Raw genomic sequence first — 14,299 nt, forward strand, 5'->3', positions numbered from 1 at the left:
GGACCAGAGAAAAATTGAGCAGGCACGGGAGCACCTCTCAGCAGTCCCTACTACATCCTGTCCCTTGATGGCATCCTCGTTCTTCTCCATCCTGACGCACTTGACGTGCTCTCGAACGTACGGGCCCCTGGTGTCTTCCTTGGTCAGGCATTCCTTTGCTATCCGCAGCTTCTCGTATGCTTTCTCTACGTAACGTACGTACGTGTCGCGGGCCCCCCCCCCCCCCCCCCCCCCCCGCCCCCGGCGGCCCGCGCCCGGAACTAAGTTGGGCCCGGTGCTACCGCCGACGGCGGGTCCGATTCATGATTCAAGGCTGTACTTCGCCGGAGTCCGGTACTCGGAACGGGAGTAGCCTCGCCGGGAGGAGGCTTGCCCCTGACACTGTGCGGTCACGGTCAATTAGAGCCGCGTTATTCGAGGAGGCTTGACCGTCCCTGTGGCCGGCCCATTGCTGGCGGCTGCCAGTGTGACAGGGCCACTACCACGGTACCGTACCGCAGGCTACCGTACGGCCTCGAGTAGAGAAGAGACAGAGAGAACCAACCCTCATGCTGCTGACTGCTCCGTGACTGCAGATTCCCTCGTAATAGCAGCAGATCTTGGACCAGATTCGTTTACAAGTTGGATCACCTGATAAATCATGCGAAGTCGAGAGACCATACAACGCTGCCGTTTCCCGGGCTAGTACGGTACGGCGCCGCGCGCACCGTTGGCCGCAGCCACCACACAAAGCTCAACGCGTCATCTTGCAGGAGTCTATCAGTGCTGGCGATGATGGGAAGAAAAGCCTTGGGCGGGACTTGCTGAGCATATACATTACGATTAGCACGAATCGTCCTCTGCACCGCTGGTTCCAGCTTGCGAGCAAGGTCCGGTACCACCGAAGAGCTTGACAGTCAGCCGTGCGGTACTTGTCTCGTTCAAATAAACACAAATCAATTTAGTGTGCTTCCTCATTGTTGAAGCTTTACGAAAAATAAAAAAATGCTGTGCTTCTGATCGCTAGGTTTATACATTCAAGACATTCGTCAAATCGCATTCCTCCAAGTTCAAAGCATCCTCGATCGGAAATGACATGTACCAATTGAGCCAATCTCCCTCCATCCGATTTGTTCCAAGCTCTTCCACTTTTTGCCCAGGCTCGGGCTCGGGCTCGGGCTCGGGCTCGGCTTGGCTTGCCTCTGCCATCTCTACCTCAGTCCCTCTCGCACCGTCTTGGAGTAACATGCTATCATTAGCGACCAGACGTTTGTTCATCTCCCGCCGATAGGGCCATCGCTCTATCCCCAGCCTTCTGCATCCGCTCTTGAGAGAGGTGAGTGAGATCCCCTGCCCAGTCTCGTCAGCTCCTCTTTCACACTCACGGCAAGGAAGGCTTACCAGGAGCTTTGCAGCTTCGACTTGCTTGAGATGGTAGAGTGAAGAGACTGTGGAAAGGTCGAGGCGGATATGATCACGACGATGTGAAGCACGGGGGCGCGCTTGGATGAGGACGGAGTTGAGTTGGTCTATGTTAGCCATAACAATCAACGCTGGTGTGCTGGCGCTGGTACTGTAGCCGGGTGTAGGATATTACGAGGAGCAGGGGGCAGAATGAATCCTTGAGGGATGATACGAGAACAGGGATGCAAGAAGTTTTAGAAATCTGGTCAGGAGGCTGGAGGCTACAAGCTTTAGTAGGGCGGTGGAGGGAAGGACGGGGGAGGGAAGGACGGGGGAGCGTGAGATAACTGGTGGAAATGCAAAAAGTTTTAATGAACTGGAAGCGTTGCGAGATGAGAATCTTACCACAGCAACCGATGTGATATGAGAGCCAATCGGGGGAATGGCTGACACGGAACGGAGCCACGGAGAATATCTGGAGGAATAGCCCCCTCGGAGCGGAGCTGAGGTTCTAGTGATGGACTCTCGGTCATATCTGCTCTCCTCCCCTGGTTTTCTCCCCGGATCAAGGCCAGCCGTTTGCTCCTGCTACTGGCCCGTGACGATGATGACCGAAATCATCGATCATCGATGAATCAGACCATGGTCACTGATGTGCGTGACCGTGACGGGCCCGGCCCGTCACAAGTCGTCAGGCGCTATGAGTACGGTCAGCCGCGGCTCGAAGCCTGAAGTCGGACCCGGTCGGACATCACGGTCCAGCCGCCGCATGACGGTCCCGGCGCGGCCGCGGCGGCACTGCCAGACTCAGCAGCAGTGCCAGCCTGGACTCCGACTCAGTGGCCGCACCCGTCCGGCCCGGCCCGGGCCGATTCAATAACGGCGGCCAGTGCGACAGTGTCAGGGTCAAGCCTCCTCGACCGTACTATCCTGATTGTCCTCGTACTGATCTTTAACTTCAGTAACTTTGAGTAAAGAACGGCGTGACAACTCAAGGCTCCCGGCCCGCCGGGCCCGGCCCTCAGGGCGGCCTAGTTCAACGGTCACCGGCGTACGCTCCGGGAGCACTGAAAGTTCCCAGCTGAAGGACTACCCGGTGGACTGAGAGGCCATGGAAGGGGTGGGCGCTTCCGATGGGGCAAACCTACAACTCGAGGCAGGGCCTCGGAGACAGCATGTGGTCCACGTTGGATCCCCCCTCCTCCGCACCCTTGGCTCCGAGCAGCTCCTCCCTCTTTTGCTTCTCGGGCCTCAACAGCAGCGACATCTCCTCACCGGCTCCTGCATCGAATCCTGCAGCAGGTTCCTCGGGAAAGAGGCCCAATGCCTTCATGAGCTCCAGCACAGCTGTTGTCGCTCCGTCCAGACCCAAGATCGTGAAAGTCGCCACTAGCAAGACCATGATAGGCTCAAGAGCGAAGAAACGCCGGCACTGCGTCACAGGAGGTGGTACGTGGCAATCATCGAGCCTGAATGTGTTCGACTCTCCACCGGCTTCCTCTGCAACGATGTTGTCTTTTCAGTCTGCGACAGGAGTGAAGTTCTCCTCCAACAACATGATCTGCGATAAACTGGTAGATCCCGCCAGAGAGGAAAGATTTGCATCAAGCACACAGCAAAGTGCTTCTATCAACGATATGGAATTCGAGTACAACCAGAACCCCTCACTACACCCCTTTCGAGCACCTTTAGCGCGTGGTGTATTCCATATGACGCCTCTCAGATCCTCTGCAGAACAGTTTAAACGCTTTGATACAGCCATGGAAGAGTTCGGAACCGACAACCCAAGCTCGAGCATGAAGCTGCTGCTGACCATGGGCACCAACGTGCTAGCAAACGTCCTCAGGCACGTCTACAAGTCAAGCACGAACAAAGCGTTGACCCTGAAGTCCGGACGAGAAATTGCTGAGAGTATGAGCAATGAAGCTCGAGGAAAGTGGTCGAGGAGCATGCTCGACGAGCTTGAACAAGGGCATGTCGATGAATGGGACATCGACGTGCTATCCCATCTCCTCATCGTCAGCCCCCGGTACGTCCATGACTCGAAGGCAGTGGCTGCAATCGAGGAGCTCAGGAACGCAGGGAATGATTTCACTCACTCGGCATGGAGGACAGCAGATGGAGAGTTCCGGAGCAAGTGGAATCGAGTCAGAGGAGCCCTGGAGACTTTGATAAGCTCCTACTTGATGCCCGGACATGCGAGTCTACTCAATCAAATCATCGCCATCTCAAACCAACTGGGCGAGGTGAAAAGCGACCGTGACCATGGCAGCCATGGCGCGGCGTCCAGCCGCCATGGTGCCCGAAGTTCCAACTTCATCGACTGAGTGGCAGAGCTTAGAGTGCCGTTGCGGCACAGCGGGTGGCCCGCCGGAATCATGTGATACTATGTAATGATAGCGGAATGCTATGTAATGATTGTGCGGAATGCTATGTAATGATAGTCAATGAACTGAACGCGAACATGAAACATCATTGAGGCTTCGAGTCCGCTGGAGTTCCGACGAACTGTGGGCGCTGGAACTCGGAAGTGTGCTGCCACGGAAAAATTTCACTTTCCCGAATTTTTCTCAACACATTTTCAGCACTGCCCGGCCGCACATTTCAGGAGAGTTCACTCCTCGAACAAATATAAGGCGCCCTATGATGGACACTGCCCCCACAGCGGCGATCAGCGGCGGGGGCTCAACACTGGTCAGGAGAGGAGGCTTGCGCGCGACCGGCGAGCCGGGACTGAGGACCCGGCCTGACTCGCCCGGCCGGGCCGGGCCTGGCACGGCCCGGCCCGGCGGCGGCGGCGGGGACTATGAGTGGCAACATTGTTTTAGTTAACTTTGAGCTGACGCCATGCTGCCGCACTGGGCGCTGGGATACGCAAAGGAAGGGAGGAGGGGAGGAAGAGAGCCGCAGAGGCTTCGAGTAGAGACAGAAGAGGAGCGGAGGAGGAGAGGAAGAGGAGAGGAAGAGGAGAGGAAGGAAATGAAACGGTCAGATACTGCGAGGGAGACCATTGTTGCGTGTAGATCGGGCAAGGTTTCTAGAGCATGGCAGACTCGTGAAACTTGAGACAGTCAGAAGCCTGTGCTCACTTGTTGAGTGTGAGTGTGAGCATCTTGAGATTTCCATTAGACCATGAGAGGAAACCCGAGATGAATTGGCCGTGCGTCTAACATGGCTCTTTAGTCGACCTTCACCCGCCCTGTGAATGGATCTGCTCGATGAAGAGGAGTACCTCTACAATCCATACAACACTGCGGTAAGCAGCTGTTGTTTCAATCCTTTGCTTCAAAGGAACGCGGTCCTGACTCGGTCGCGGTTTTGCAGGGAGGACAGTCTGACGAAGACCCTGACGACGACGACGATGGTGGTCTGACCACTGAGGATGAGTACACAGGAAAAGCTGCGCTGAATCCTGCGAACTCCATATTCTCATTGTGAGTTTGAGTGAGAGAGCTCCGGTTGTTGCTGCTAGACGCTTGACTGAGGACTTGAACGAGTGATTTTCAATCCCTTCCCTCTGCTCTCTCAGTCCTGCTTTCAGCCCCCTGCGAGGTTTGAAGGAGACTTACTCTTGCTGCCCTGACAGGCAAAATTCGTCTTGGAAGGCAAAGCAGTATGGAGGAGCTAAGATCAAGCATGTCGCATCTGCCGGCCAGGTCCTTTACCTGGCGACTGATCGCGGCCGCCTCGTGCGGTGGAACCTGTTGAACGGAGAGGAGCATGAGATTGTCATTGACAAGGGTCGGAACGACATCATCTTCAAGGTTCATGTGGATCCGTCCGGGTCGCACTTGATCGTCGGGGGCAACCAGGGAGAGAACTGGTACATCCAGGCCTCCCGCAACCTGCGGCCAAAGCTGCTGTTGATGGCGAAGGGAGCGAGGATAGAGTCGGTGTGCTGGGACAGGGAGAACGGAGATGACGTCAGTACGGGTGTGATCATGGTGGGCACAAGCACTGGCTGCATCTTCAAGGCAAGCATCCTAGACGGGAAGGAGAAGTACTGGAAGGAAATCTTCAGCTTGCGCGATGCCGGGCAGCCGATCTGTGGGCTGCAGTGCGAGATCTTCCCTCCCTCCGCCAAGTCGGTGAGCGAGAGCACGAGAAGGTACTTCGTCATGGCAGCGACCCCGACAAGGTACTACGAGTTTATCGGAGGCCCCACATTCGATGCTCTCTTCGCTCAGTACACCTCGGCGCCAGCCTTCATCGAGCTCCCAGGAGACCTCGATTACAGCGAGCTCCACTTCTTCCGCAAGGGGAACGGGAGGGCAACGTCGTTCGTGTGGTTGACGGGCCCCGGACTGTACTCGGGTAGCTTCAGCTTTGGAAGTCAGAACGTCGGCGACAGCATCATCTTCGACTACAAGCTGATCCCCTACTCCAACAAAGTCCCCTCTCCTCCCATCGGGATCCTCTGCTCGGAGTTCCACTGGTTCATCCTCTTCGGAGATAGGCTGCAGATCATCAACCAGCTGACGCAGGAGCTGGCGTGGGAGTACCAGTTCACCTCGCGCCAGATCTACGGGGACATGAAGGGGATGGTGCAGGACGGGGCTTCAGGGAGGATATGGGTATACGCGGACTACATGGTGAACGAAGTGATGATCACCGGGGAAGATCAGAACATCTGGCGCTGCTACTTGCAGAAGGGACAGTACGACACTGCCCTGCAGTACTGCCAGAACCTGGAGCAGAGGGAGAAGGTGCTGACGGCGCAGGCGGACCACTACTTCAACGAGCGGCAGTGGGAGCTCGCGGCGTCCATCTACGCCAAGACGAGGAGGAGCTTCGAAGAGATCTGCTTGAAGTTCATCAACCTGGAGGAGAAGGACGCGCTCAAGCGGTACCTCTCGGACAAGCTGGACCATATGAAGACCACAGACAAGGCGCAGCTGACCATGATCTGCACTTGGCTGTGCGAGAAATACCTGGACAAGCTCAACACTGTCAAGGAGCAGGGGTCGGCTGAGGACTACGGGCTCCAGCTCGACGAATTTCGCCACTTCCTGCAAGACAACGTGGCGAACTTGGACCCGATCACGACGTACCAGCTCATCCTCAACCACGGGAGGCTCGACGTCATGCTCTACTACGCTGAGCTGAACGGGGACCACGAACGAGTCATCTCGCACTACATGCAGAGGAGAGAGTGGACCAAGGCGCTGGAGGCACTGAGTAAGAGCAACGATGCCTCCCTCTACTACCTCCACTCCCCTTCCCTCATGCAGCACTCGCCCGTCGGCACCACCAACGCCTGGATCAACGCCACCCGCTCGGACCCTCTTTTCCTCGACCCTCGCCGCCTCATCCCGGCCCTCATGCGCTATGACCCCAAGAACAACCCCCCCGGACACAAGGCCAACCAGGGGCTGCGCTTCCTCCAGCACTGCGTGAGAAACCTCAAGGTCTCTGACCCGACGGTGGTGAACTACCTCGTCAGCCTTCTGGCTCAGGAGGAGGACGAGGGTGCGATGCTGAGCTTCCTGGCGGAGTACGGCGGGGAGGGAGGAATCATCGACCTACAGCATGCGATGCGGGCGTGTCAAACGTCGGGGAAGCAGGAAGCTTGCGTCAACATCCTGTCGAGCCTGGGACAGTTCGAGCAGGCGGTCGACCTGGCGATCGAGCTGCAGGACATCGAGCTGGCCAAGATCAACGCAGACAAAGTGGAGGGTGACGACGATCTGCGGAAGAGGCTGTGGCTGAGGATAGCGAGGTATGTGATCGAGGAGGAGAAGGACGTGAAGAAGGCCATGGAGTTCATCAACCAGACGGATATCCTGCGGATCGAGGACGTGTTGCCTTTCTTTCCCGACTTCACCCTCATCGACGACTTCAAGGAGGCGATCTGCGCGTCGCTGGAGGACTACCACAGGCACATCGAGGAGCTCAAGAGGGGGATGGAGGAGGCGACGAAGAGCTCGGAGCTGATCCGCAAGGACATCAACGACCTCCGAGGACGCTTCGGGTTCGTGGAGAGCAACCAGAAGTGCTGCTTCTGCAGGACGCCGGTCCTCGCGTCTGCGCTGTTCCTCTTCCCCTGCCAGCACGCGTTCCACATCTCGTGCCAGGAGGAGTGGATGATGCGGGAGATGCTGGGGGAGAGCGACAGGAGGAGGGTGGTGGAGCTGAAGGCTGCCATTGCGGCCGGACAGAAGCAGGTGAGGGATTTGTTGTTGGAGGGAAGATGGGGTTAGGGGAGGTTGATGAAACTGGCGAGATTGGTGATGTGGGAGGAGGAAGGGAGGACTAGAGGAGGAGGGGAGTGGGAAGGAGGAAATGAGGAAGGAGGGTGAAGTGCTGGGGGTGCAGGAAACGAAAAGTAAGAGAAGGTGAAGGGAGGGGAGGAAGGAGGCGGGCTGAAGCAAAACTTTAACTGTGACGAGCAGGGAAGGGAGACAACTAGTGATACAGGAGGTCTCGAGAGACTTCAGGCGGAGCTGGATGACTTGCTGGCTGCCGATTGCCCTCTCTGTGGAGGCCCAGCGATCGAGATGATTTCTCGTCCGTTCCCCGTCTATGGGGATGGACCAGCCGCCTTCGAGTTGCCCAGCATGCTAGCCTAGCCTGAAGACGTAGACCAGCAGTAGTAGGAGGAAGAGGAAAAGGAGGAGGAGGAGGAGGAGGAGGAGGAGGATCTAGGAGGAAGGATGTGCTGGAGGTAGGTAAATCCTTAGAGCTTCAGGTCAAACTCGTCCTCCTTTTGGTTGGCACACAGCATCCCCTCGATCTTGTGCTCCTCGTCGAGCTTGACAAGCTGATCAGCCGGTCAGTGAGGAACAGGACGGGGACAAGGCAAGGGGGGGGGGAAGATGTGGAGAGGGAGAAGAGCAGCAGCAGCACTCCTCACCTCCAGCAGCCTTTCGAAGCTCGTGACTTTCTCTCCCCTCCGCTCGATCATCTCGCGTTTCTGCGATGACGTCAGAACAAGCAATCTCTTCCCCCCCCCCCCTCTGCCCCTTCCTCCTCCTGCTCTACATATACTCCATCCTTCCTCCACCTTTACGTACACTCCTTCCTTCCTCCCCTCCCTCCCTGTCTCCATATCCTCACCGACTGGACGAGCTCGGCCACCGGCCTGTACTCCGGCAGCACCGTTCCCTCCGCATCTAGCATAAATCTTGGGATGAGGTCGACAGGAGAGTCGCTCAGTATCCTTTCCTGCTATCAGTTCCGTGAGCACCACTGCATCACCCTTCCCACCCTCTGCCTTGCCCTCACCATCTCCCTTCCTCTGCTTTCCCTCCTCTTCCTTCTCCTCCTTCCCTCCTCTTCCGTTCTCCTTCCCTCTTCCTGCTGTTACCTTTTCCGGCTCGTTCAGCAGTTCCTGCATGCCGTTGGGGATCGAATATCCTCCCCACTGCCTTCGAATATGCTTCATGTTCATCTCCTCCGCCAGCCACTTCCCTGTGTCCTTGAACCTGCCCCGCCCTTCAGCCTCTCCTCTACGGCTCCTCCTCCCCTCCTTCCCACTCCTCCCTTGCCCCTCTCCCATCATGCTCTTCATCCCCCCTCCCCTTCGCCCTCCCTCACTCACTCTGCTTGCTCCGCACGATCCACAGGCTGGTCGCCGTAGATGTCGGTCGCCCCCAGATCAGCTCCGAGTGCCACGAGCCTCTTGCACGTTTCCAGGTTTCCCATCAGGGCGGCGCAGTGCAACGGCGAGTACCCCTTCTTGTTCCCCATGTTCACCACAGCTCCCAGCTCCACCAGCTTCTGCACCACCTCCACGTGCCCCGCCAGGGACGCGATGTGTAGGGGAGACACCTGCAGCAGGTGGTCCTCCGACTCCAGCAGGAAGTTTGGGTTCGTTCCCTTGCAGATGATCTCTGCGCAACGAGACAGCTCCCCGTCCCTCGCCGCTGACAGCAGCGTCCTCTGATTGTGGATGTCTCCGTGCCCTCCCCGCAGCCTCATGGCAGCGCTGCTGGCCGCAATGTTGCTTCCTCCCGGAGTGACCGCTCCTGCGCTCAAGAGGGAGCGGTCACATGCGGGCATGCTGCATCCACCTCTCTTCAGCGAGAGCGCTTCAACCAGGCACAGGAGCAGGCAGAGCATTGTGATGTGAAACTTGTCCATCGCAGAGGATCTGCCGACCTCCCTGCAGTCGAGTAGCCCGTTCAGCGTTCTCCGCGCCTACCTCATCTTCCCTTGGTGATGTGGCACTCAAAGTCACATGCCATGAACACCCCAAGAAGAAAGCAAGGCAGGGAGACTCCGTGAATAATCTGCGGGAGAGCAAGTAAGATTGGCAGTCCTCCTCCTCCTTCTCTCTCTCTCTCTCTGTCATCTCTGTCTCTGTCTCCTTGTCTCTGTCTCTGTCTCTGTCTCTCTGTCTCTCCTCTCCTCTCCTCTCCTCTCCTCTCTCTCTCTCTCTCTCCTCGTCTCTCTGCCATCTAGTCTTTCCCGCTTCCGCCCATCGCGGCCACCCCCTTGAATGTCCGGGAGTGACGTTGTTGACACTCTTCAATGACTGACCGCCTCCTGTGCCATACCGGCCGGCCCGGCCGGCAAGTCCGATCGCCGGCCCGGGACCTTGCCGCCAAGTCACTGAACTAGTCCGGCGGTTTGCCGTTGCGACCCCTGCGCTCCCGGGGTTCCTACCCTTCGGCCTCCTACCACCCCTGTGTGCCTCCTCCCTACCTTTGTACTTGACGTGCCTTTTTACCACCGGTACTTCATATCTTCTGGACCCACCCATTTTTCGATACCCCACCACCCAAATAGTCCGAATCGTGCTCGAAATTCCGGTGTGGTGTAAAATTTTGAATTTGTAAATAATTTTTCATAATATATGGTTCAAGTTTGAACATTTGAAATAAAATATTTGAAACAGTTGTCCAAAAATACCAACATGCACCCATCGAGGAGCCAATACGTTCTGTGCTCGAACTTGGATCGTTGTCCTCACCCCTGATGTAAATAACCCTTGAATTAACACTACAATATACCGGTATAATTGATCCTGTTGTTGACGACAGTGGGTCAACACTCTCAGTACATACCCTACCCACCATCTCAATTATTGTCCCCAGCCAAATCTTACCCCACCCCCATGTCGCCAATGTACCTACCTTCTCCAGGGAATTCTGTGGGTACTACCCACACAAAGAGTACCCCCACCCTAATCCATGGTCACCGGAGATTCCTCTACCTCCCTGTGGAATTGATTTTCATGGGGTAGACATGTACACTTTGACACACCCTACCCTATTAATATCGTTATTTGATGGTTTGGAGGGTGGGGTCATTACCCCCTACCCTAGTAGGGGGCAATTATTCGCTTATACCAGTCCCCCGACGCCATGGTGCTCCAGAGGACTGAGCGCGGTGCAACAGGAACGAATGTACGAATAGCCTGAACTTCACCGTTGCCCTCTTGTAGTTCTGTTTCTTCAGTGTGCTCTCCCCGACTCCATCCTAGCAGGATTGGTTTTCTCTTTCTTCTGCTTCTCATTGCAGATCTGGTTTGACCAGCATTATCTCCGAGCAGTTGCAAGAATCTGACTCCCGGTTGACGGCCGCACTTTCGAGAGAGATAGGGCAGGAATCTGCGTGAGATATCAAATCTCATCCGAGTTTTGCTGTCTTGTCGTGTATGTACTTTCGACTGCTTGCTTTTACGTCAAGGATACACTTTCCAGCATCCGACGGAACTTATTCTTACGGATTTTTGTGACGGCCCCCAAGAAAACAATTGATCTTCATTTTCGATTGCTCTGAACCCTTGAAACAAGATTATTCACGATGATGTTCAAGTCGGTCCTTCTCTTGATCGTCGCGAGTCTTTCGCTCCATCTGGTGTCGGGGTTCATGGGCTCCCTGTGTGGTATCACTTGCAACTTGGACGAACCAGGGAGGCAGAGGTGAGAAATTTTCTGGGAGAGGAGTAGCGATCTCTGTGCTGACTCTCACTCTCAGGTCAGAGCGCATCGATGTGCCCTGCCATCCTACAAGGGTACTCCGTCGTTGTGCCAGGCAGCTCCCCAAGTTGAAATCGAGCCGGTCTGATGAGAATGTTGGAGGCGACGAGCAGAGAATGTCTCTGCTTACAGGCAATCTTGTGTCTGAGCAAGTAGACAAAAACCTCACGAGGGCCATCTGGACATGCGGCAAAGGCGTCTCGATCGAACTGACTTACAACGACGAGGAGTGGCACAGGGTCCACGAGGGGGAAGTAGCCGTGACGCTCACAAACGCTGATGGAGTGGCGATGGGGAAATCTCTGGTGGTCAAGGAAGGCCAGTGGCTGAAGACTCCTGCCAATTGCAGGGTCAGGTGGACGGTGATTAGATCGATCAAGCTGCAGACAACCTACGCTGAACCGTTTCGACTGGTCGCCAACGGCTTCATCCTTGCTCCTCCTCTTCCTAAGGCCTTGTTCCAGTCAAACCAAGAGCAGGTGCAGCCTAGTCAGCCTAAGAGTCCTCAATCCTATCGGAAGAGGATAAGCAAGTTCATCGAGAGGACCAGGCAAGGGGCTTCTGCTTTCCTGGACGACCTGTCCAATCCTCTGTCGTCCATTGGGAAGGACGTGAAATCTGTTACGGAAATGACGCCTATGTTCAATCAGACAGGAATCAAGTGAAGGATTGCAGATCAATTGCGAGGATCCTTCTGATAGAAACCCTGGCTTGTAGTGCAGATCGTTTTTATCCCCTCATTGGAATTCATAGATTTATGTAAATTAGCGCGCGAGAGGGAGAGAGTGACACGTTAAGGTTGAGAAAGTAGAAGTCTGCACTGAGAGTACATGTATTTTAAAGCATAAATGTTGCTCAAGCACAAGGGGTGTGGAGCGGTTTGTTCAATTGAACTCAGACCAGTGCTTGAGAGCTGTGTTTTATTCCCCCCGTTGCAAAGCTTCGTAGGCCTTCATTCTTTTCTGCAAGTGTGCATCCTCTTCTTCCGCAATCTTCTTCCGATCAGCAAGCAACCATTCCCTCCCCAGCTGCAAGGCTACGATGAGTACAGCCATCTATCAACCCCAGCAACCTCCTACCTCTGTCACGTATCTCAATGGTAGCTTGGAAATCGCCTCCCCAGGTCCGCTCTGAACCAGCAGGATCTCACCCTGGGGAGCTTTGTACAAGTTGATTTCCCCGTGCCGTGGATTGTTAACCACCTTTCCTTCTCTTTGAGAGAATCTCGGGGCAGGTGCAATGTTGCCAATCTATCAAACCGTGAGATGCGAAGGATGACGCATCCACGTACCTGCTTCAATCCTTTCCGGAAATCTGATGTGTTGCTGTAGTGAGTCCAGCTGAGCTTGCTGGGAGACGCGCTGCCTGTTGATGTGGAGACAAGGGAATGCGAAGGATCGAGCTGTGATCCTGGCGTGTCTAATTCTGCAGCGAGTCTGGGTGCCTTACGAAACTTATCTTGTACTGGTTGCGTGCTTTTTGAAGTCTTCTCACTCTCCAGAGAGGAGAAGACGATCTTCGTTGTCAACCTGCTGATATTCTTGGTCTGCACCAAGTCCTTCCTCCTCAACAAGAACGATATCGTCTCCTTGGAGCTCTCATGCTCCTGCTGCTTCCTATACCACGATGTTGTCGTCATGGCTGCCCTACGTTGCTCTGGTCGACCTGCATGGTTGCTGTTCCTTCTGCTCTCTCCCTCTCCTCATGGCAGGCTCATGGGGTTTCAACTGAAGGCCGAGATGAGGGTGATGAGTTCAGTAAGCTGCCGCCGCTCACCGAGTCGGCGCCGGGCCCGGGGCGGCCGGGCCGGGCCACGGAGTGGCCGTATGCGGCCTGTGCGAGTCGGACAGTGTCAGGGTCAAGGGCCTCCTCGACTCTCCTGATTGTCCTCGTACTGATTTTTAACTTATGCATTATTCGGACAGCGATGCCATGATCATCGGACAGTGTCGCCGCCGCCGGATGCGGCAGCTGAGATGATCGGATGATCCCGAGTCCCGAGTCCCGGCTGAGGCAGCTCCGACAGGCGGCAGTGCCCCCCCGCTTCCCCCGGCCCCCCTCCCTCGAGTCTCCCGGGTCAAAAATGCAAGTCCGTGCTACCCTTGACCCCGACCTGAGCTAGGGGATCAGCTGAATGGCGTTACTGAGCTCCGAGGCTGGAGCGAGACCTTGTTCCAGTAGGAAAGCCGCAGCGTGAGAGAGGTGAAACGCTCGAAGTCCAGCCCGAGGCTCTCCTCCTCCACCATGAGCTGGAGGGGCCCTGGGGTCAGCGAGCCGAGCACCGGAACACAGCGCTGTCACCTTCATCATCCTGCGGAGCTCGTTGAGAGTGTAGTTGTGCCCGAGATCCTTGAGGAGCTGAACATGAAGTCACTTGTTGCCTCGCGGCGGTGGAGGAGGGGAACCTCGTGCAGCTCCTCAAGGTCGATGTAGCCGGAGCCTGCGGGGCCGATGAGGGGAGGGCGGGAGGAGAGGAGAAGTGACTGAGGAGGAGGGATGGAGGAGGAGGAGGAGGGATGGAGGAGGAGGTGGTGGTGGTGGTGGAGGAGGAGAGGAGGGTAATCAGGCCAGGAAAGTGGAAGGGGATCAAAAGGATCAGAACGATGAGGAAATAGGATCGGAGTAAGCAAGGAGCCGAGGAAGGAAAGATGGAGGGATGGGAGAGGACGAAGGAGGGAGAGGCAGAGGAGGCAGACGACGAAGGAGGGAGAAGCAGAGGAGGGAGAGGATGAAGGAGGGAGAGGATGAAGGAGGGAGAGACAGAGGAGGGAAGAGGGGAGGGGAGTTTGGACCGTCAGCGTCATATTTGTTGAAGGCGTCGCGGAGGAAGGATACTTCTTTCGACTCCTGCTCCAGTCAGATGAATTGTGAGCCACCTTTATGCTTGCCTTGTGATGCCAAACTTGTTCCAGAAGTCCATCTGACAACAGCAAGGAGGAGGAGGAGGAGGAGGAGGAGGAGGAGGAGGAGGAGGAGGTAGGTAGGTAGGT

General features: G+C 56.0%; 7 protein-coding genes across 7 annotated transcripts in view; 3 read left to right on the top strand and 4 right to left on the bottom strand.

Annotated features, from left to right (window-relative positions):
- Nucleotides 1–1,008: 1,008 nt before the first annotated feature.
- Nucleotides 1,009–1,521, bottom strand: GUITHDRAFT_103347 (hypothetical protein; the record flags this gene model as incomplete). The annotated part of the gene is made up of 2 exons (XM_005837679.1): nucleotides 1,009–1,329; nucleotides 1,381–1,521. The coding sequence occupies 2 exons, from the start codon at nucleotides 1,519–1,521 to the stop codon at nucleotides 1,009–1,011; spliced, it is 462 nt and encodes a 153-aa protein (XP_005837736.1).
- Nucleotides 1,522–2,558: 1,037 nt separating this feature from the next.
- On the top strand, nucleotides 2,559–3,710 carry GUITHDRAFT_134879 (hypothetical protein; the record flags this gene model as incomplete). The annotated part of the gene is made up of 1 exon (XM_005837680.1): nucleotides 2,559–3,710. The coding sequence occupies one exon, from the start codon at nucleotides 2,559–2,561 to the stop codon at nucleotides 3,708–3,710; it is 1,152 nt and encodes a 383-aa protein (XP_005837737.1).
- Nucleotides 3,711–4,588: 878 nt separating this feature from the next.
- Nucleotides 4,589–8,069, top strand: GUITHDRAFT_161707 (hypothetical protein; the record flags this gene model as incomplete). Its single annotated transcript, XM_005837681.1, has 4 exons — nucleotides 4,589–4,639; nucleotides 4,708–4,817; nucleotides 4,970–7,547; nucleotides 7,776–8,069. 4 exons carry the CDS (start codon nucleotides 4,589–4,591, stop codon nucleotides 7,950–7,952), a joined length of 2,916 nt encoding a protein of 971 aa, XP_005837738.1. The 3' UTR covers nucleotides 7,953–8,069.
- Nucleotides 8,070–8,943: 874 nt separating this feature from the next.
- GUITHDRAFT_61037 (hypothetical protein) lies at nucleotides 8,944–9,150 on the bottom strand (the record flags this gene model as incomplete). Its single annotated transcript, XM_005837682.1, has 1 exon — nucleotides 8,944–9,150. A coding segment is annotated over one exon (207 nt), but the record flags the coding sequence as incomplete, so codon positions are not given.
- A 1,528-nt stretch (nucleotides 9,151–10,678) lies between these two features.
- On the top strand, nucleotides 10,679–11,974 carry GUITHDRAFT_161708 (hypothetical protein; the record flags this gene model as incomplete). Its single annotated transcript, XM_005837683.1, has 2 exons — nucleotides 10,679–11,252; nucleotides 11,308–11,974. Exons 1-2 carry the CDS (start codon nucleotides 11,134–11,136, stop codon nucleotides 11,972–11,974), a joined length of 786 nt encoding a protein of 261 aa, XP_005837740.1. The 5' UTR covers nucleotides 10,679–11,133.
- Nucleotides 11,975–12,229: 255 nt separating this feature from the next.
- Nucleotides 12,230–12,948, bottom strand: GUITHDRAFT_103353 (hypothetical protein; the record flags this gene model as incomplete). The annotated part of the gene is made up of 3 exons (XM_005837684.1): nucleotides 12,230–12,337; nucleotides 12,389–12,559; nucleotides 12,601–12,948. 3 exons carry the CDS (start codon nucleotides 12,946–12,948, stop codon nucleotides 12,230–12,232), a joined length of 627 nt encoding a protein of 208 aa, XP_005837741.1.
- A 438-nt stretch (nucleotides 12,949–13,386) lies between these two features.
- Nucleotides 13,387–14,299, bottom strand: part of GUITHDRAFT_103354 (hypothetical protein) — a gene marked incomplete at both ends in the record, with an annotated part of 5,718 nt that continues 4,805 nt past the window's right edge. The window contains 5 exons of the mRNA XM_005837685.1: nucleotides 13,387–13,422; nucleotides 13,478–13,558; nucleotides 13,611–13,667; nucleotides 13,715–13,749; nucleotides 14,102–14,156. Coding sequence (XP_005837742.1) covers nucleotides 13,387–13,422; nucleotides 13,478–13,558; nucleotides 13,611–13,667; nucleotides 13,715–13,749; nucleotides 14,102–14,156 — 264 coding nt within the window. The remainder of the gene's footprint in view (nucleotides 13,423–13,477; nucleotides 13,559–13,610; nucleotides 13,668–13,714; nucleotides 13,750–14,101; nucleotides 14,157–14,299) is intronic.

This window comes from Guillardia theta, assembly GCF_000315625.1.
Source record: "Guillardia theta CCMP2712 unplaced genomic scaffold GUITHscaffold_13, whole genome shotgun sequence".
Taxonomy (NCBI): domain Eukaryota; class Cryptophyceae; order Pyrenomonadales; family Geminigeraceae; genus Guillardia; species Guillardia theta.